Source organism: Ipomoea nil, unplaced genomic scaffold (assembly GCF_001879475.1).
Source record: "Ipomoea nil cultivar Tokyo-kokei standard unplaced genomic scaffold, Asagao_1.1 scaffold0482, whole genome shotgun sequence".
Lineage (NCBI taxonomy): Eukaryota > Viridiplantae > Streptophyta > Magnoliopsida > Solanales > Convolvulaceae > Ipomoea > Ipomoea nil.
In genome coordinates, this window is record NW_017616910.1 from 142,491 (window position 1) to 164,771 (window position 22,281).

Consider the following 22,281-nt stretch of genomic DNA (forward strand, 5'->3'; position numbering starts at 1 on the left):
CAGATTTTGAAATAATTTTTTTAATCTAAAAAAGTAAAACAAAATTTTGTATGTGGAATTTTTTTTAATAATTTATTGATTTTACGCAAATAATATTATTTAGTAAAAATTAAATATTTTAAAAATAAGTAAAAATTAAGTATTATATATATATATATATATATATATATATATATATATATATATATATATTCTAAATGAACAAGTGACATTTTAGTAAACAAAATGTATATTTGTTGACTCATTAAAAAAGTTACATTTATTATTGACAATTGGTATGCAATCTCTAGTGAATCGGTCCATAATAGATCAAAGCACTATGACTGATTATTACAAAATTACAAGTGAGCTTGTGAGTAGGATATGATCCCCTTAACAGAATTGACTAAATTATTTATATTAGAATAAGTTAGACTAAGTCATAATGACCCTCGATAAGTGGGTCCATGTGACGAGTTTGAGTTGGAGGAATGAGGTAGTCACTTGGTCAGTCTCTTTGGCGGTCCCATCAAACGACGTTTGCAACTTGCAACCCCTAATTAGCGTAGTAGCCTTTCAAAGGTAAGCTTTCTTATCAGCCTATTTTATCCACCAATTAGTCAATCAAACAATTTATTGTTTTTATTATTGAGTCAATTGAACTGCCATATAATCTATCACTACTTACAAAATTATATATTTGAGATATATTTTACGCGAGATATTCTCATGTATTTGTGCAAATTGTATAAAGATTTCTTGAAATCAATTATTGTGATATTAGGATCCGAGGGGAAAATGACTACAACGGACAGATTTCGTGATGAGTGAAAAAAATGGACAACTTTTAAAATATGGACAAAAGAATGAAAAACTCGGAACTTGCGTTTGTGTAAAAAAACACAAGTCCCAATTGAGTTTGTCAAATTTTATTTTTTTTCTTTGTTCATTAGGGATTCTTTCGGTTTCATGTGCCTCAGCCTTTGCTTTGCCTATAGCCTCCTTTAGATAAACGACGTCATACTTTGCTTATTTCAAGGAACTTTTCAAACGAGCTTCGTCTTCCCTTACTTTGGAAGCATCTTCTTGTGCCTCTTTTAACAAATTTACCAGCCTATTAATTTTTTTTCATTGATGAATTTGCTTCCTCGGGTTTCACAACACAAATTCATCAAATCATGCTAATTTTCCTCCTTCAACATCTCATAATCTTTGCTTAGTGCTCGACAAAATTAGTAAGAAGATAAATTCCTTGCTTTGCGTCACCAAACATGTTCTCAAACCTCACATTCGTGGTTTTCAGTACTAGCTTTTGGCGATTGAATGAGACAGAAAAGTTGGACTTGCGTTCATTGTCCATATTGCTACAAACGTTGCGTTTGTTGCATTTATATTGATAAACACAAGTACGACTTGCATTTGTCATATTTATGGTAAAAAGAACATTTCAAAAATTTTAAAAACACAATTGGGACTTGCGTTTTTGACGAAACACACAAGTCCTAATTAATCGATTTTTTTTTTCTTCATTTTTTTCATCTATATTTTAAAACTTGTACATTTTTATCGACTCATTATAAAATCTATTCATTTAAGTCATTTGCACCAAATCGACATACATAATACTTGATGCGGTAAATGCTCTGAATCCCACGAATACGTACAAGATACGAGGTCGGACCAGGTTTAGGTCATCCTAAAGTTTGCTTGTTGGTTTAAGGGTTTATGCTCGGCTAATAGCATGAGGTCAAAGGTTCCCGAGGTTAATAAAGCTATATCGAAACTGTCCCCAAAAGAGTCCCCCAACAATTGTCTAGCAGAGTATTTATAAGAGACGTGGGAGGGACACATGTCGAGGGCCCGACATGTAAGCTAAGCCACATGTTACTCATGCATCGGGCGGATCGAGAGTCCAAGGAGAGCTGTCCACGTGCGAGGGGGTACCTGATGGACTAATGTCTGGTGGGCTTGACTTAAGCGTTTGTGCGGAGGTTAGACTTTGAAGGCTAAGTAGATGGGCTCGACGCACTAAACCGATCCTAAAGGTCAGGGCCGAGCATAAAATTTGAGAGCAGAGGTTCATTAAGCCAGGTTGGGGTCGGTCATGTGTTTTTTTTTTTTTTTTAGATCGGAACAGGTCGGGAATGGAGCTACAACCCCTAAGAAGCTGGATCCAAGCAGGTATTCGATAAGTACAGATCGGTAGACAGGTATATTCCCTATCAATACTAATTAAAAAACATCAAAAAAATAAAATAGAATCCGAGAAATGGTTGCTTGCCGGTGGGGGTGCGCAGGTAGAGCCGTAGAGGGTATCACGTCGGTCCACGTGGAGCCCGGTAGGTGGTGGAGCCCACGCTGACGTGGTGCCGGAGAGATTTAAACTAAGAGCATCCAGTGGTTTATAAACTAAAAAAGGATTTTAGAAACAATTTTACAGATTAATCCATTTCTTAGAGAGAGAAAAGACCGAAGAGAGAGAGAGAGCGCAGAGGTGCAGACTTTTAGAGCGAGAAACAAGGCGCGGACTGGCCGTCCAAAAAACACATCCCTCACGCGAAAGCGAAACGAAAATCGTCGCCAAGTTCGTCGTCGCATTTTCTCCCGTCTTCTAGGGCTAGCTCGGTCGCTCCTCGAATTTCTCTCTCAAAAAAAAAAAAGAGCAAAAAAATAATCGAAGCTAGATCATCCGAATAAGAGGAAAAATCGGATTAAAAAACTGATCAAAATATCCAGATCTTGCTGCTTTCAATCAATTTATTTATTTCTGCTTTTCTTCACATTTTATGTGAATTATATTGTTGGTAGATAGGTAGACAGAGACATATAATCGTCTGGTTTTTTTATGTATTGAGCTGAGAGATCCTTCTAGAGCTCTGCCTAGAAGGGATCGGATCTGCCTGGGATTGAACTAATCGGCGGTCGGGTTGTTCGTCGGATGAGAGACGGCGTTGAATGTTCGGGAAATCGGCCGGGAGAACGATGAAATGGGCATCATTGCTTAAAGACTTTAAGGAAAAGGTCGGCCTCGCTCAGCCTCCTTCCGCTGTCTCCTCACCTTCGGCTTCTGCTTCCTCGTCATTTCACGATAACTATGCCTTGCCTACCAACCTCAATCTCGACTTCAGCTTATCTCCTTCGAGGTACAGTGCCTCTCTCTGCCAATGCGGCGTTATCTGTTTCTGTATTGAGCTTATGCTTTTACTTATTTGCTACTAATTTTCGTGACATTTACTGATATTGATTATCTCAATGTTGAATTAAAAGCATAACATAAGTTGCATTTAGGTTTAATGTTTATTCACCTGAATGCAAGCTTAGCTAAGTTTTAGAAATTTAGCCGTGGTCAATTTCAGCAGCTGAACTAGATCTCTCACCTCAGACTCCATTAGACCATGAAAAGAGAAATAAGTTTTCGTGTTTTTTTTAATAGCTTGGAGATTGTGCTAATGAACAACTAAGGTTTCTGTATAGTTATAGTTATCTATACAATGTGATAGAACATGTCAATTTAGCAGTTCAACCTTTTACATTATATATTCTGAATACTGATACTTCTCTTGAGCTAATTCTTTTAATGAAATTTACTTCTTCTGCTACCTTGGTGAATTATGATTAAGATCTCTAGTGCAACTGTTCTATCATGCACCTTTGTATGTTGTGTTTATACTTTTCTTTTTGTCCTCCATACTCTTGAAAGCAGAGACAAACATGAATTGGAATTGGACTTCAAGAGATATTGGGAAGAGTTCCGCTCTTCAAGTTTGGAAAAGGTTTCTCTGAGTTTGTATAATGCAAAAGTTTAACTTGCTTAATTTGTATACTGGAAGAAGTTACCACTCATCTATTTTTCATTCCTCTTGCAGGAAAAGGAAAAGGCCCTGAATATGACTGTCGAAATTTTCTGTAGACTAGTAAAGCAACATGCAAATGTAGCTCAAATAGTTACCATGTAAGGGGTTACCTCTTTTTCCTCATTTTCTCCTGTCTTTTTAAGATTATTTTCTTGTAGTGTGTCAAAATTTCTGCTATCTCATGTTAAGAGTAATTGTCTTCCTAACCAGCTGACAAACTAGTTTGGGATTGAGGTCTTGGTATATTTTTGATGGTTGTTGCTCTAAAATATATTTTGATTCTTCCTTTTTGCTTGTACATCAGTACATGTTAATTTTGAGATTTTATGCTAATAAGCTATTATGTTGCTCTGAAATTTTGAATGTTATTTTCTTTCATTTTTTGTTTTTAAATTAATCTTGTGGTGAAGATTGGTTGGCCAACATTGAACACTTCTTGTTTACAGGTTAGTTGAAACACACATATTTTCTTTTGTTGTTGGAAGAGCATTTGTAACAGATATTGAGAAGTTGAAACTTAGCAGCAAAACAAGATCTTTGGAAGTTGAGAGAGTCTTAGGTTTTTTCTCTGAAATCACAAAGGTTTTTGATATTTATGTGTTGAAAGTTCTTGTTTTCTTTTGCAGTGAACTGTCGTATGTGAATATTCTGTAGAGTTAATGTGGCCTAATTTTGGTTATATTCATTAAACTACAGGATGGGATCAACCCTGGTGCAAATTTATTATATGCAGTGGAGGTCCTTGTCTCTGGGGTATATACACTTGCACTTTTTCTATATCTATTGGTTAAAAGCAGTTATATCTTCCTATTTCTATTATATGAATAATATTATATATTTTGAAACGGTTTGCTTGCACATATTCAATGAACAAGCACACAGAGTTATGATCTACCACATCTAGGTTTTGTTATGAATTGACTATTTATGTTATTTTTCAAAGCAGACTAAACACTGGTAAAGGTTATGCATTTCTTTTCCAAATTTAATGGGTGATCAATTTTTACAGCCTATTGATAAACAATCTCTTCTTGACTCCGGGATTTTGTGCTGTCTCATTCATATTCTCAATTCTCTTCTTGGTCCCAATGAGGGTCTCCTAAGGCAATCTGTGGACAATAATACAGAACAAGGGCTAGCAGAGAACAACCATGATGATGATGCTGCATCACGTCGTCGGCTTGAGGTAGCTTCTTTGCATGCTTGTTCTCTCCTCCTTACTACATGTATCATTGAGGATAATTTGTAGTATCCTTTTGAATGTTGAGTGAATATTATTGTGGGCAGTTCTTACATGTGTTTTATACATATATCGCACAGTGCTTATTGGCGGATCATAACAATCAATAGAATTGGGCTTGCTGGGGTTAATACTGAAATATGGCTCTGGCACAGGGGATTTTATTTAACCCAACAATAGAATAAAGAGGGGTAAAGAACAGGCCCTTTTTAATTGGCAGTTTGACTGCAGTTAGAACTTAAGAATTATAATGAGCTAAGAAACAGTTCATTTGTCGTGCTTTATTTTAGTGGAAAGATTGACATTTTTAGTCCACTAGCGACGGGACAAGTTTGAGCTCAGCTCAACATATAACTGATCAGTGAAAGTCTGGAAGATTGGGGGGTGGGTAGGTGGTAGCAGTTGGGCCGGTAGGTGAATGTAGGGGTAGATAGATAGGTGAGATAAACTGGAAATTCTCCAGTTACTAAACGGATCCTTATCATTTCCATAAAATGTAGAGGGTTTCTTGAATCTGAATTAAAAATAACTTTTGTTCATGTTAAATGTTTTGCATATCTTAGGTAGAGGGTAGTGTTGTACATATCATGAAGGCACTGTCCAGCCATCCTTCAGCTGCACAAAGTTTGATAGAGGACAACTCTCTTCAGTTACTCTTTCAAATGGTTGCTATGGGCTCTTTAATTGCCTTTTCTCAATATAAGGAAGGCCTTTTGCGATTACACACTATTCAGCTCCACAGACATGCGATGCAGGTATTTGGCTTACTTTTAGCTATTTATATATACAATATTTAGCTTTATTTGGTTTGCTTAATGAAACTTCTTATCTGACTAGATAATATTGTTCTTATATTTGATTCTTGATCCAGATACTTGGTCTTCTCTTGGCCAATGACAATGGCAGCACTGCCAAGTACATCCGCAAGTATCATTTGGTATGCCGTTACTGATGTATCCTAGTTTGTCTTGAATCATCTAACTAACTTCCATCCACTGTTCCCTTCTCTTCATCTTTTACCCCACTGAAATTGCGCAGGAGATGTTAAGTTTACAAGATACATGTATAACTTGCACCCTTACTGTAATTTATTCATATGAGAAATAACCTTGGTTAGTTTTTCAGTATTGATTGTGTAGGAGATGTCAAGTTTACGTGATACAAGTATAATTTACACCCTTACTGTAATTAATTCATACTGAGAAATAGCCTTTGCTTAGATTTTCAGTATTGATCGTGTTGGAGATGTCAAGTTTACGAGATACAAGTATAACTTGCACCCTTACCGTAATTAATTCACACTGAGAAATAACCTTGCCTAAATTTGCAATATTACATTAATTCATAGCACTATTGGTAGTTGACTTAAACTCTCATGCTTTTGTTAGGATTTGGGAATCTGAATGCCCAAGTGAAAGATGTTTTCATTGTTAGCTTGCTGTCAGGTAGGGAGAAATTTCAGCTGTTTATTATCAAGAAGAAAAAGGAAAAGAAGTAATGAATAGGAAAAAAACAAATAGAATGGAAGAACAATTCCTTTTCAACAGCCATACGCCCATACATGTTTGAATAGCAAAGTAAGTAAGGAGAGGAAGACGGAATGTTAAGATGGAATACACAACACCATAAAGTTGATCCTTGTAAACTCTAATGATCCCAACCCCTCCTTTCTTCTCTACCAATTATCGAATCAATTTATTACGAGTCCCTTATCCTATTCTTGCTTTGGACTGTTTCCAAGAAATCAATCCCTTAGTCTCTCAGAAAATTTAGGCTGCAAAAGTTTGTTCACATCATGAAAGCTGTAGTTTATGGGTTGGATTACTGTGCATCAATATTTAACAAAACAGTTAGGGGTTGAAGTACAACTGCCCATTTACTCCCTATTTTGGTCCATGACTCATTTTCTAGTGAAGTTGCATGAAAATCTTCAATGGATTTTGAAACAGTTGATTATATCCAAGCTTTTGGTGTTTCCTTGTTCTCTTTAGATTAATATTTTAATTCCATGACAATACTCATGGTCTTCAGCACTATTATTCTCCTTGATTCTTATGGCAGAATAACTTTCACATATCAAATATCCATTCTGCTTTGCTGATGATTAGACTTTATACGTAACAGATAAAGGTGCTTCTAATGGCTGTGAAGGATTTTAATCCTGATTGTGGGGATTCAGCATACACAATGGGCATAGTGGACTTGCTTCTAGAATGTGTTGAATTGTCATATAGACCAGGTAAAATGGTTGTTTATCTCTCCTTTTCTCCTTCTTTCCACTTTTTTTTTTTTTTTTTTTTTTTTTTTTTTTTTTTTTAAATAAGTAAAATGGTTCTTTTCTTCCATTCACTTGGATTAAAACTTAAAGTTGGGGGCTTTTCTCTCTTATTGAATAGTTTTAGTCTCCGTTAATATAAACATATTGTTAATGTAACCTACCTAGTGATTCATTATCCACTGCATTGGGTTGGTGCTGATTTCCAAATAATTTTGACTTGTAGAGGCTGGTGGTGTCAAGATTAGGGAGGATATTCACAATGCTCATGGTTATCAATTCCTGGTTCAGTTTGCTTTAGTACTCTCTAAGGATCAAAGTGGGCAGCCTTTGTATTCAGAGTCTCTTCCATGTAAAGAACCTGCTTCTGATGATCACCATGGGGCTGATAGTGCTGAGAGCAATGATTCAATAAAAAAGGCTGCAGAAAGTTCAGAAAAAAATCTCTCCCCTACACTCTGTAGGTTGCTTGATGCTCTTGTTTGCCTTGCTCAAACTGGCCCTACTTTGAAAACATCAAAAAGTGCTCATGCTAAGCCCAGTGGGTCTGGCAGAAGTCTAACTTCATCATCCGAACGAATAGGTGATGAAATATGGGAGAAGGATAATGACAAAGTTAAAGACCTTGAAGCTGTTCAAATGTTGCAGGACATTTTTCTGAAAGCTGATAGTAGAGAACTGCAAGCTGAAGTACTGAACAGGATGTTTAAAATATTTTCGAGCCATATTGAGAATTACAATTTGTGTCAGCAGTTGCGGACTGTACCCCTATTTATCCTTAATATGGATGGATTTCCTTCAGCTTTGCAAGAGATAATTTTGAAAATTCTTGAATATGCAGTGACAGTGGTGAATTGCGTACCTGAACAAGAATTGCTTGCACTTTGTTGTCTGCTGCAACAACCAATAACATCTGAATTGAAACATACTATTTTATCCTTCTTCGTAAAACTTCTGTCTTTTGATCAACAGTACAAGAAAGTACTGAGAGAAGTTGGTGTACTGGAGGTTCTTTTAGATGATCTCAAGCAGCACCAGTTACTTTCTAGTCCACAGCAGCATGATGGTGAACCTAATCAGTTGGAAAGAAAATTAAGTCCAAGCAGCTTCAAGAAACACCTGGACAGCAAGAATGCAATCCTTTCTAAACCAAAATTATTGGAATCTGGTTCAGGAAAATTCCCTATTTTTGAAGTAGAAGGCACAATAGCAATTGCATGGGACTGTATGGTCTCCTTACTAAAGAAAGCAGAACCAAATCAATCAGTGTTCCGATCATCTAATGGTGTGACCACTGTACTTCCTTTTTTGGTATCTGAAATTCATCGTCCAGGTGCCCTTCGAGCATTGTCATGCTTAATTATTGAAGATGCTACGCAGGTTTGCTTCCACTAAGCTAGGCTTTTGACATTTTATTTGCTCTATCTTTGCTCAAATGTATTGATGTATTGATTTGTATTACTATGCTTTGAGTGTTGCATTTCAACTCGATGGTCACTGGTTTACCTTTGGGATAGTAATTATACTTGCCTTAGACGCACAAGATTGAGAAGTCTTAATAATATTGATAATAGTTAAAGCATGCTTGCCTTTTGTGATGAAGAGTGTATTGTGTTAGGTAATTAAGCTAATATTTTGAGGCAAATAAATATGTAATTCTCTGGGCTGATTTGAACGCATAGTCCACCATGTTTAACTAATAGATCTATTCTTTTTGGTCTTTGGTTAATATTTATGCAATGATCTTGTACTCTTGTGCTGACTTAGTATCATAGTTATCATGGCGTCGCCTTGGCGTCCTGTCGGTGGAGACAGGACGCCTGGAGGCTTCGCCTCGCCTGAAAATGGTGAGGCGAGCTCCGGCGTCGCCTTTGCATCCAGACGACGCCAAGGACGCCGATTCGGCGTCCAAACCCATAAACCCTACCCATTTTTAACTTTATCTTTTTTAAAAAAATGGTATGAGAAGAAGAAAGCCAACCCAGTGACCCACAGCCACCGCCGTCGCCGTCCCACCGCCGTGGGTCGTCATCGGTGCTTCTTTCTTCTCCCACCGCCGTCGTCAACTGCCATTCTTGATTTTTTTTCTTCCTTTTCCTTCTTTCTTTCTTCTTGGCTTCTTTGTTCAGACTTATTTACTTTATATTTACTTTATTACTCCTAGAAAGTTGTAGCCTTGAGAAAATGAATAGTTTTCTGCTTCTGTTTTGTAATGAAAGCTACTGCAGCTACAACTTCCTAGAATATAATAAATAAGGCTGCCTATTTCCACTGCCTATTTCCACATATATTATATATAATTCTTCCCAATATATATTCTCATATTATTATTATTATTATTATTATTATTATTATATTTATATAATATATATATAATATATAAAATATGCTGGCAGTAATTGTTGTATAATATGAGAATATATATATATATATATTACTCATCGCCTAGGCGTTGCCTAGGTGGGCGCCTAGTCGCCTAGGCGACAAGGCGGTCGGGGAGCGCCACGACTTAAAAGGGCGCCGTGATAACTATGCTTAGTATAAGTGCTGCTTGTGTTTTACAGAGAAAATGCATTTCTGCATATATTACCCTACTAATTGATTTCATTGCAGCAGAATGCATTTCCTTGTAACCTTGTTTGCCAATCACCTACTTGTTTTTTTTTTTGAAATAATATCAAAACCGATACAGAATTACTTCTTGTGCTTGTACAATTGGAGGTTATTGAAGGCTTTTGTGAAATTTGTAACATTAGTTTTTCCTGGTAGACATGCTGCCATCTCCTTCTTGTCTGTAGTCTCTCATGGCATCATGTAACTTTTATTATTATACTATGGTAAGAGAGAGTCCCTGGTATTTTTGGTAGTCACAATGGGCTCCAACTAATTCCTAGCCCAACTATTTTCAGATCCCATATGGGACGGTAGCTTTCTAAATGCCTGTTGGATATTTACAAGGCTTGAACCTGAGATCTTTCTTATTGGGAATTGAGCTCCTTATGCTTGGGCCATAAGTCATTGTTTCATTTAAATTTTATAACTGAGAGCATACTTGGCCTGTGTTTCTTTTAGTAATTACAGCTAGTTTCCTGTAAAACTATGGGGAGTACAAAACTTATCTCCTTTATGCAGCTCGTCCTTTCTTCTGCATTTACTTTTACGTCCCAAAAATGCTAAAATTCCTTCGTTTTTTTTTTTTTTAGTCTCATCCAGAGGAGTTGGGAGCAGTGGTTGATATTTTAAAAAGTGGAATTGTTACAAGTGCATTGGGATCTCAATACAGAATTCAAGATGACGCAAAATGTGACATCTTTGGAGCTTTGTGGCGCATTCTAGGGGTTAATAATTCAGCTCAGAGGGTCTTTGGTGAATCAACTGGGTTCTCTCTTCTATTAACCACACTCCATAGTTTCCAAACTGATGGAGAACTGGCAAACCAGTCTTCTTCAGCCATTTACATCAAGGTGTTTACATATTTATTGCGTGTAATGACAGCTGCAGTTTGTGACAATGCTGTTAACAGGACAAAGTTGCATGCTATTATATCTTCTCACACATTTTATGATCTTCTCTTGGAGTCTGGTTTAATTTGTGTCGATTGTGAAAGGCAAGTTATACAGCTGCTATTGGAACTTGCTCTTGAGATGGTGCTTCCACCATTTCTGATGTCAGAAGATTCCGCATTGTCTCGCACTAATGACAATGAGTCAGCTTGTTTTCATCTTATTACATCTTCTGGTTCTGTTGTTCCTGACAATGAACGGGTGTACAATGCTGGTGCTGTTAGAGTGCTTTTACGCAATCTATTGCGGTTTACTCCCAAGTTGCAATTGGAGGTGTTAAGCCTCCTTGATAAGCTTGCTCGTGCAAGTTCCTTCAACCGAGAAAACCTAACATCTGTAGGTAAGAATATGATGAATATTATTATCTTTTATTTCATATTAAAAATATTTTTTTAATAGAATAGTTAATAATTGATGCTACGGTGTTGTCAGGGTGTGTGGAACTTCTACTTGAGATGATATATCCCTTCCTATCTGGCTCATCACCATTGCTATCTCATGCTCTGAAAATTGTAGAAGTCCTTGGGGCATATAGGTAACTACCTCTATCTAGTCTAGAACTTCTCTTTGATATCCCTAATTACAGTTTACATTTCAATTTAATCTTACGTCTGGTAAGATGAACGGTGTACTCTCTTGTTACAGGTTATCAACATCTGAACTTCGAATTCTTGTTAGATACATTCTTCAAATGAGGCTTGCTACTTCTGGACGATTTCTTGTAGATATGATGGAACAATTGATTCTTAAGGAGGACATTGCTTCAGAAGATGTTTCACTGGCACCATTTATAGAGATGGACATGAGCAAGGTGGGGCATGCTTCAATTCAAGTGCCACTGGGGGAAAGATCTTGGCCACCTGCTGCTGGCTATTCTTTTATATGTTGGTTTCAGTTTCGGAAGTTTTTCAAATCACAGGCAAAGGAGGCTGAAGCATCCAGAACTGGATATTCTAAAAAGCAGGCAGTAGCTGGTGGACAGCATCATGGACCACATGTTTTACGGATATTTTCTGTTGGAGATGCAGAAAGTTCTAGTGCTTTCTATGCAGAAATTTGTCTTCAGGAGGATGGTGTTCTTACTCTTGCCACTAGCAACTCTTCATCCTTGTCATTTTCTGGGTTAGAAATGGAGGAAGGTAGGTGGCATCACCTTGCTGTTGTTCATAGCAAACCAAATGCTTTGGCTGGCCTCTTCCAGTCTAGCATTGCTTATGTATATCTTAATGGGAAACTAAGACACACAGGGAGACTAGGATACTCTCCATCTCCACCCGGAAGGTCGTTGCAGGTAATCATTGGAACACCTGTTACTTGTGCAAGGGTTAGTGACTTGTCGTGGAGACTTAGATCTTGCTATCTTTTTGAAGAAGTTCTTTCGCCTGGCTCTATCTGTTTTATGTACATCCTTGGGAGAGGATATAGGGGGCTATTCCAGGACACTGATTTGTTGCAGTTTGTTCCTAATCAAGCCTGTGGTGGGGGCAGTATGGCCATTTTAGACTCTTTGGACACTGACATGCCATTGGCTTCCACAACTCAGAAGGCTGATAATGCCAGCAAGCAAAGGAGTTCTAATGCTGATCGAAGTGGTATTGTTTGGAATTTCGAAAAATTAGGGAACCTCTCGCTTCAGCTTTCTGGTAAAAAGCTCATATTTTCATTTGAGGGAACAAGCACGGAACTTCTTCGTGCTTCTGGAACTCTGTCTGTGCTCAATCTAGTTGATCCTATGTCAGCTGCTGCATCTCCTATTGGGGGTGAGTAAATAGTAATCTTTTCCTGTTTATGATTTGTAAAATGTTGACGTATCTGAAAACTCAAATTTACTGACTACACTTTCTTGAATTAATTTTTTCCTGGTTCTTCTGGGTCCCTCATAGGTATACCTCGCTTTGGACGACTGATTGGCGATGTCTATATCTGTAAACATTGTGTCATTGGAGAGACAATTCGTCCAATTGGTGGCATTGCTGTTGTTCTAGCTCTTGTTGAAGCTGCTGAGACTAGGGACATGCTGCATATGGCTTTGATGTTGCTTGCATGTACACTTCATCAGAATCCTCAAAATGTGAGAGATATGCAACAATATAGAGGTTACCACTTGCTTGCTCTTTTCCTGCACAGAAGAATGTCATTGTTTGATATGCAGTCACTTGAAATCTTTTTCCAAATTGCTGCTTGTGAGGCATCTTTCTCTGAACCCAAAAAATTGGAGGCTGCTCAGAAGATTCTACCACCTACATCAACCATTAGTGAGGGTGATGTTGAGGACCTTAGCTTTTCAAAATTCAGGGAAGAATTTTCTTCAGTAGGATCCCATGGAGATATGGATGATTTTTCTGCCCCAAAAGATTCATTCAGTCATATTTCAGAGCTTGAAAATACTGACATGCCTGCTGAAACTTCTAATTGCATCGTCCTTTCAAATGCTGACATGGTTGAGCATGTCTTGTTGGACTGGACTGTATGGGTAACAGCGCCAATTCCAATTCAAATTGCTTTATTGGGCTTTCTAGAAAATCTGGTTTCAATGCATTGGTACAGGAATCACAACCTGACAATTCTCCGCAGAATTAACCTTGTTCAACACTTGCTTGTGACTCTGCAAAGAGGTGATGTTGAAGTTCCCGTGTTAGAGAAGTTTGTTGTATTATTAGGTGTGATCTTAGAAGACGGGTTTCTTCCATCTGAATTGGAACAGGTGGTTAGGTTTGTGATCATGTCATTTGATCCCCCAGAGCTTTTGTCACGCAATCAAATCAACCGAGAGTCAATGGGAAAACACGTTATTGTAAGAAACATGTTGCTTGAGATGCTTATTGATTTACAGGTGACCATTAAATCTGAGGAGTTGCTTGAGCAGTGGCATAAAATTGTTTCTTCAAAACTAATAACTTACTTTCTTGATGAAGCTGTTCATCCTACAAGTATGAGATGGGTCATGACTCTTCTTGGTGTGTGTCTTGTATCTTCTCCTACATTTGCACTTAAATTTCGCTCCAGTGGAGGGTATCAAGGTTTGGCAAGGGTGCTTCCCAGTTTCTATGATTCCCCTGATATATATTATATTCTGTTCTGTCTGATATTTGACAAGCCAGTATATCCAAGACTCCCTGAAGTTCGTATGCTGGACTTTCATGCCCTTATGCCTAGTGATGGAAATTATGGAGAGCTAAAATTTACAGAGCTGTTGGAATCTGTGATAGCCATGGCAAAGGCAACTTTTGATAGGTTGTGTATGCAGTCAATGCTAGCCCATCAAGCTGGCAATCTTTCCCAAATTAGTGCTGGCATTGTGGCAGAGCTTGCAGATGAATATACAGACTGGTCAGGGGAGCTTCAAGGCGAAGCACTGGTGCACAAGACTTATGCTGCACGCTTAATGGGTGGAGAGGCTTCAGCCCCTGCTGCTGCTACCTCTGTCCTTAGGTTCATGGTTGATCTAGCAAAAATGTGTCCTCCATTCTCTGCTGTTTGCCGACATGCTGAATTTCTTGAGACCTGTATTGACTTGTATTTTTCTTGTGTCAGGTATATTGTAAAATGCTTTTTCTTTGTGTGCTTGTTGAAAAATCTTATCATTGTTATATGCTTTCTGTTCTGAATTGAGCTGAATATTCTCTGATATGTAGGGCTTCTCATGCTGTGAAAATGGCAAAACAACTCTCTGCTACTGTTGAAGAAAAGACACTGGTGGATGATGGTGATGAAACTTGTAGTTCCCAGAATACATTCTCTAGCATGCCTCATGAACAGGTACACTCAGCCAAAAGCTCTATAAGTTTGGGAAGCTTTCCACCAGTACAGGTGAGCTCCAGTTCAGAAGATATGCCAGTTGTGCCAAACAAGGTTACTGGAGATAAAGGAGAGATGCGAAACAAGGTTACTGGAGATAAAGGAGAGATCTCTGTTTCTTCAGACCAGAAGGATTTAAAAAAAGAGGCAAAGGAAGATGCACAAATTAGTGCGACACTGGATGGTGACGTGGTTGACCTTGCCTCCACTACCAGCTTTAATGAGTTTAACTTCCGTGAAATGAAGAGCTCTCTAGATCCTACTGCACAAGCAGATTCACAAAGTACTGCATCCTTTACCAATGTTGAATCTCCTATTTTATCTGAGAGATCTTATTCTAAAAGCCCATTAGCGACTTATTCATCACCAGTAGTTGCACTGACATCTTGGTTGGGTGGTGCTAATAACAATGATAATAAAGGCCAAATTGCTTCCACTTCATCTATGGTGTCTTATGCATCCTTCAGTGAAGTTGATTCCTCTTCAGACACAAAGTCCAGTTCTCAAGGACAATATGCTGCCAACACAATGTTTACAATTAGCTCAAAGCTACTTCTTGAAGTGGATGATTCAGGCTATGGTGGTGGTCCATGCTCTGCTGGAGCCGCTGCTGTTTTAGATTTCATGGCTGAAGTTCTATCTGGTTTATTGACTGAGCAAATGAAAGCTGTGCCTATCATCGAGGGTATACTGGAGTGTGCTCCATTAAATATTGATGTTGAATCTATTTTGACCTTTCAGGGATTGTGGCTTATTAGATTGATGAACTTCCTTGAAAGACGTCTCTTGCGTGATGATGAGGAAAATGAGAAAAAGCTGGATAAGAGCCGTTGGTCTTTGAATCTAGATGCATTATGCTGGATGATAGTGGACAGAGTGTATATGGGTGCTTTCTCTCGACCTTCTAGTGTACTGAAGACTCTGGAATTCTTGTTGTCTATGTTACAATTGGCAAACAAAGATGGTCGTGTTGAAGAAGCAGCTCCAACTGGAAAGGGGCTCTTGTCTATTGGAAGAGGAAACAGGCAACTTGATGCTTATATACTTGCAATTTTGAAAAATACAAATCGAATGATTTTGTTCTGCTTCCTTCCATTATTCTTGGTAAGCATAGGAGAAGATGAACTACTCTCAAGTTTAGGCTTGCAAATTGAGTCCAAGAAAAGAGTTCCAATAAACTCATCACCAGAAGATAGTGGAGTTGATATTTCCACGGTGTTACAGCTTCTAGTTGCTAATAGGCGGATAATATTCTGTCCAAGCAACATTGACACTGATATCAATTCCTGTCTTTGCATAAATCTAATCTCTCTTCTGCGTGTTCAGAGACGGAATGTACAAAGCATGACTGTTGATATTCTTAAATATCTTCTGGTGCATCGCAGAGCTGCACTTGAAGACTTGCTTGCCTCTAAACCAAATCAAGGATCTTATGATGTTCTACGTGGTGGTTTTGACAAGCTTTTGACTGGAAACTTATCTGCATTTTTTGAGTGGCTTCATAGTTCTGAGCAGGAGGTTAATAAAGTACTGGAACAGTCTGCTGCACTGATGTGGGCTCAGTACATTTCAGGGTCAACAAAGTTTCCTGGAGTGAGGATTAAAGGCATAGATAGTCGCCGTAAGAAAGAAATGGGAAGAAAATTGAAGGACAATTCAAAGTTAGATGCTAGACACTGGGAGCAGATTAATGAACGAAGAATTGCACTTGAATTAGTTCGTGATGCAATGGCTACTGAACTAAGAGTTATTCGCCAGGATAAGTATGGCTGGGTAATGCATGCTGAAAGTGAGTGGCAAAGTCACCTCCAACAAATTGTACATGAGCGAGGAATATTCCCAGTAAGTAAATTGTTCTCAGGTGATGAACCTGAGTGGCAACTTTGCCCCATTGAAGGTCCATATAGGAAGCGCAAGAAGCTTGAACGCTGCAAATTAAAAATTGACACTATTCAGAATGTTCTAAACGGACAATTTGAGTTAGGGGAGCTAGAATTGTACAAGGAGAAGACTGAAAATGATTTGAATGCTTCTGATGCTGGATCAGATTATATCTCCAATCTTCTGACTGATAATCCTCGACAGGATACTTTTGATAGTGATCTGTATGGTGGCTCAATTTTCAAAGAGGTTGATGAGTTCAAGGATGCAGCTTCCAGTAAAACTGGTTGGAATGACCATGATAGCAGTATTAATGAAGCAAGTCTGAGCTCAGCTGCAGGATTTGGTGTAAAATCCAGCACTGCTTCCCTCCGAAAAGATGAGAGCCTACCGGGAAGATCTGATCTTGGATCTCCGAGGCAGTCTTCATCAGCAAGAATTGATGATGTTAGGATGTCAGGGGAAAAATCAGAGAAGGAATTAAATGATAATGGTGAATACTTGATCAGACCATTTTTGGAACCTTTTGAGAAGATAAGGTACAAATATAACTGTGAAAGAGTGTTGGGTCTTGATAAACATGATGGCATTTTTCTGATTGGGGAACTGTCGCTATATGTCATTGAGAACTTTTATATTGATGAGTCTGGGTGTATATGTGAAAAAGAAAGTGAAGATGACCTTTCAGTCATTGATCAGGCTTTGGGCGTTAAGAGAGACTTCTCTTGTAGTATGGATTCACATTCTAAGTCAAGTTCTTCTTGGGCTTTAACTGCTAAGGCTTATGTTGGAGGTAGGGCATGGGCATACAATGGTGGTGCATGGGGAAAGGAAAGGGTTTGTAGTAATGGCAATGTGCCTCATCCTTGGCGTATGTGGAAGCTTGATAGTGTCCATGAAATTTTGAAGCGTGATTACCAACTTCGCCCTGTTGCAATTGAGATTTTTAGCATGGATGGTTGCAATGACCTTCTGGTTTTCCACAAAAGAGAAAGAGAGGAAGTTTTCAAAAATCTGGTAGCCATGAATCTTCCAAGAAATAGCATGTACGTTATTCACTTCCAAATTCCATCTTTCTTCTCTCTGCTTTTACTGTTTAGCTGATAATCATGTGCATTCACTCTTTATATGTTATTTGAGAATGTGGTGTAGGATCATCAGACACTTCAATGTCTAAACTACCTAGCAGGTTACCAAAATTAGGGTTTTATTCATCTGTTTTGCTGGAAGCAGTCTTTTTTCCTTTTCAGGGTGTGCCAATGGAAATGACTACTTTCTTAAGATAAACAAATTTTAATCCTAAATTTCTGAAACTACCGTTTAATGATTTTTAAAATTTTGGGGTCATCACGTGTTCGTCTCCTGATAGATAAATAAGGATAGGCAACGAAGTAGTACAATACATGATTCTTGTTGACTTTAAAAGCACCAGAAGTAGAACTTTATCCAATTCACATAAAATGTTGCAGAACTCAAAGTGAACAGCTCTAAAGAAATGGAGTAATGGGTTGTACGTAGTTCGTACCTCCATTGAGCAATAGTTGTAGTAGTCTTCCTATTATTATAACTATCAATAGTTTGAAAAGACTTGAATAATTATCTCAAAGAGTCGAAGCACTATTAGGATATTAGGCTTCAGTGCGAATGAGGAAGCACAAGTCTGGACATTACCTATAAAATCTCTTTTTTTGTTCTAGGTAACATATGGAATTTTTTAGTTGAGATGTTAGTGGTCTTCTGGTTTATGTATATTCATCTTCTAAGTAATTTGGTAGAATTTGCAAATGGTGGTTATGTATTATCTGTCAGACCTGCTCTCTGTTGATTTTCTAACCTGTAACCAGTATTTCAAGTTTCATAATAGTTGTCCTTTGTTCAAGCAGGTTGGATACAACAATTTCAGGTTCAATTAAGCAGGAAAGCAATGAAGGCAGTCGCCTCTTTAAGGTTATGGCTAAATCATTCTCAAAGAGGTGGCAGAATGGAGAGATAAGCAATTTCCAGTACCTCATGCACCTCAACACCCTTGCAGGTCGTGGATACAGTGATCTTACCCAGTATCCAGTGTTCCCTTGGGTTCTGGCTGATTATGAGAGTGAAAATCTTGACCTGACGAACCCCAAAACTTTCCGTAGGCTTGACAAACCAATTGGTTGTCAAACAGGAGAAGGGGAAGAGGAGTTCAGGAAAAGGTAGGTCAAGCCCTTTGCATATTTGTCCATATTGTTTACTCTCTGCACGGTATCCATTCAACTTGGAGGAGATTATTTATCTTCTCTAATACATTTTTTTTTTTCATTTGCCTCAGATATGAGAGCTGGGATGATCCAGAGGTTCCTAAGTTCCATTATGGTTCTCACTATTCTAGCGCTGGAATTGTCCTTTTCTACCTCATCCGCCTTCCACCCTTTAGTGGTGAGAATCAGAAGCTCCAGGGTGGACAATTTGATCATGCTGACCGTCTTTTTAATAGTATAAAAGATACATGGTTAAGTGCTGCTGGGAAAGGAAACACATCTGATGTTAAGGAACTGATTCCGGAGTTCTTCTATTTGCCAGAGTTCCTAGAGAACAGGTTCAATCTTGATTTGGGTGAGAAGCAGTCAGGGGAAAAGGTTTGCTTAGTTCTTTACATCCTCATAGTAGCATTTGATTTTTGTCCTTTTTGGATGCAGTTTCCTCAAAGATTTGCTCATTCTGTTTATTTAGATCCTTATATCCTCATACTTATGGTGTTTTCTCAGGTTGGTGGTGTTCTATTACCTCCATGGGCCAAAGGCAGTACTAGAGAGTTCATCAGGAGGCATAGAGAAGCTCTGGAGTCTGATTTTGTTTCTCAAAATTTACATCACTGGATTGATCTCATCTTTGGTTGTAAACAGAGGGGGAAGGTACATGGAATTCTAATATTGTGATTCATATTTAATTTACTCTCTGTCTGTAATACTCCTAAATGAATTTCGCTCAGCAATGCATATTACTTGCTACTATATGATAGCAGCTACTTGTGGGAGAGGTCGTTCTGTGTCTGTCTTCTCTTGTTATCCTCTTGATATACTAACATTTAAATCCTTGTTTTGTTGTTGATAGGCTGCTGAAGAAGCTGTAAATGTTTTCTATCATTATACTTATGAAGGCAGTGTTGATATCGACTCAGTCACTGATCCAGCAATGAAGGCTTCAATTCTTGCCCAAATTAATCACTTTGGGCAGACACCAAAACAGTTGTTCCTCAAACCTCATGTGAAGAGGCGGTCCGATAGAAAGCTTCCTCCGCATCCACTGAAGCATTCTTTGCATCTTGTCCCACATGAGATCCGTAAGAGCGCATCTTCTATATCTCAGATTGTGACTGTTAATGACAAAATTCTTGTGGCTAGAGCGAATTCCTTCCTGAAACCTAGAACATATGCTAAGTATGTTTCATGGGGATATCCTGACCGTAGTTTGAGATTTATGAGCTATGACCAAGATAGACTTCTTTCTACTCATGAGAATCTTCATGGTGGCTACCAGATACAGTGTGTCAGTGCTAGTCTTGATGGTCGTCTTCTGGCCACAGGAGGTGATGATGGGTTGATTTGTATTTGGAGAATAGGCAAAGATAGTGGACCTCGAGCCGTAAGACACTTGCAGTTGGAGAAGGCTCTTTGTGGCCATACAAGCAAAATCACATGCGTTGATGTTAGCCAGCCTTACATGATGATAGTGAGCGGATCAGATGATTGTACTGTTATATTGTGGGATCTTAGCTCCATGGTTTTTGTTAGGCAGCTACCCGAATTTCCTTCACCAGTTTCAGCCATTTATGTTAATAACTTAACTGGGGAAATTGTGACAGCAGCTGGTATTATGCTTGCGGTTTGGAGCATCAATGGTGACTGCCTTGCTGTGGTCAACACATCACAACTTCCATCTGACTTTATTCTCTCACTTACTGGTTGTACAAACTCTGATTGGCTTGAAACTAAGTGGTATGTTTCTGGTCACCAGAGTGGAGCAATTAAGGTCTGGAAAATGGTACACTGCTCAAGTGAGGAGTGTGCCCAAAGTAAACCAACAAGTGGGAATCCAACTGGGGGGTTAAGGCTTGGAGATAAAGCACCTGAATACAAGTTAATCCTTCACAAGGTATTAAAGTGTCATAAACATCCTGTTACTGCACTCTACCTTACCAGTGATCTGAAACAGTTGTTGAGTGGAGATTCTGTAGGGCATTTGCATTCATGGACACTCCCTGAAGAGAGCTTGAAACTTGTAGCTAATCAGGGGTGATTGTGGGATGAACTAGCAGTCTGTGTGTTTGATATTCCAGATGATGTAGTTTTTTCTGGTTATCTGCTATCAAATGGTATATTTGAGGGTTCCACGGTTTTTGGGGGATAAATGCCCTGCCCTGTTGGATTCTGCCTCACTGAACAGTGACAAGAACAAGGTGCATCTCGCTTAATGCCGTCCTTGTGAAAGCAAGCAATTGAAGTGGTCGTGGCCTCACAAGTAGGACTCGGAAGATGATGGTGATGGGCTTTTCGGGGGTATGGGGAGGGGAAAGGAGATTGTGGAGCAGTCTCCTGCAGTTGTTGTATATAGAAAAAAAGGCATCATGTATAATGAGGTTTGTATAGGCCAGGAATGGCACGTCGGATAAAAACAATCCAGCTAGTTTTGGCAGCGGATGAACGACTTGCCACGGTTCTTTTTAGACTTAATTTACTTTAGAAGTCACATGATGATGATGATGATGTTTCATTGATTTTGGGAAATGCCATTTTGAAGATTTTATTGTTTTTTTAGTCTGCTGCAGGATAGCGTGATCCAATGAGTTTGAATTTTGAATCTCATTTTACAAGGGAAGAATGGTTTGTTTATTATCTTTCTATCTATTATGTATAAACTGATATATGTGGTGTACAGGAAGCCAGCCCTTGCTTTGCATTTGGTTTTGGAAGGTTATAGAAGGCCAAGGAGGCTGGCTAAGGCCTAAGCTCCCTAGCATATGCCATACGATACTTAGTGAGGAAGTGAAGGGAAGTTTGCGTGGCCTTAGATTTCTTTCCTTGCCAACATTTGGAGTATAGAGTTTCCTTTGTAATACTCAACTTGTATTACTCTTCACAGTTCGTTCCTCAATATCAATTCATAATTCCTCTTTACACTTATTACTTGCCTTTCATGCTTCCACCTTAAAACAAATTTTATTTGTTTCAACAATGCTATACTTAAATCTAGGAATGTGATTGAGTGGGAAGGGATTCATCAATCCTTAACCAAAGGTCAAGGGTTCGATTTGGCTTTGGGTATAAAACAACTTTAAATCTCCAGATCAACTGTCTCACTCAAAAAAAATGTCACCCTTTAGCAAAGGAATTAGCCACTGTGTCCGACGGTAAAAACCCCGAATATACCCATAAAAAAAAACAATGCTCTACTTTACACAAATGAAATCCACAATTCAACTTACTATACACCATCTAAATTTCAAAAATCATGAAAATATGTGGCTCAGTGAAGTGGATAGCTTTTGATCACATTGTCTATACTATAAACTTGAGTAATTAGTTCACCCTCTTTCACTCGAATCATCTACCTTGTCTTCATTGCCCCACACCTCCGCCAACATTACCACCATCTCCACTACCCATAATCAATCGAAAGCTCTACAAATGCTCGCCTCCCTGCCATCCCTCAACT

The 22,281-nt window shown here is 38.5% G+C and overlaps 1 protein-coding gene across 2 annotated transcripts; it reads left to right on the forward strand.

The window, feature by feature from the left end:
- The first annotated feature begins 2,433 nt into the window (after positions 1–2,433).
- Positions 2,434–21,743, forward strand: LOC109173680 (protein SPIRRIG-like). 2 transcript variants are annotated; one of them, XM_019322956.1, is made up of 20 exons: positions 2,434–3,122; positions 3,683–3,752; positions 3,846–3,931; positions 4,280–4,415; positions 4,530–4,586; positions 4,843–5,019; positions 5,637–5,828; positions 5,945–6,010; positions 7,198–7,312; positions 7,575–8,728; positions 10,552–11,251; positions 11,344–11,446; positions 11,557–12,671; positions 12,795–14,445; positions 14,547–14,763; positions 14,797–17,636; positions 18,474–18,782; positions 18,899–19,205; positions 19,335–19,481; positions 19,681–21,743. In XM_019322956.1, exons 1-20 carry the CDS (start codon positions 2,935–2,937, stop codon positions 20,863–20,865), a joined length of 10,815 nt encoding a protein of 3,604 aa, XP_019178501.1. In that variant the 5' UTR covers positions 2,434–2,934; the 3' UTR covers positions 20,866–21,743. The 2 variants fall into 2 exon arrangements, with proteins under 2 accessions (XP_019178501.1, XP_019178500.1); XM_019322955.1 differs by having other exon boundaries at positions 14,547–17,636.
- Positions 21,744–22,281: the final 538 nt, after the last annotated feature.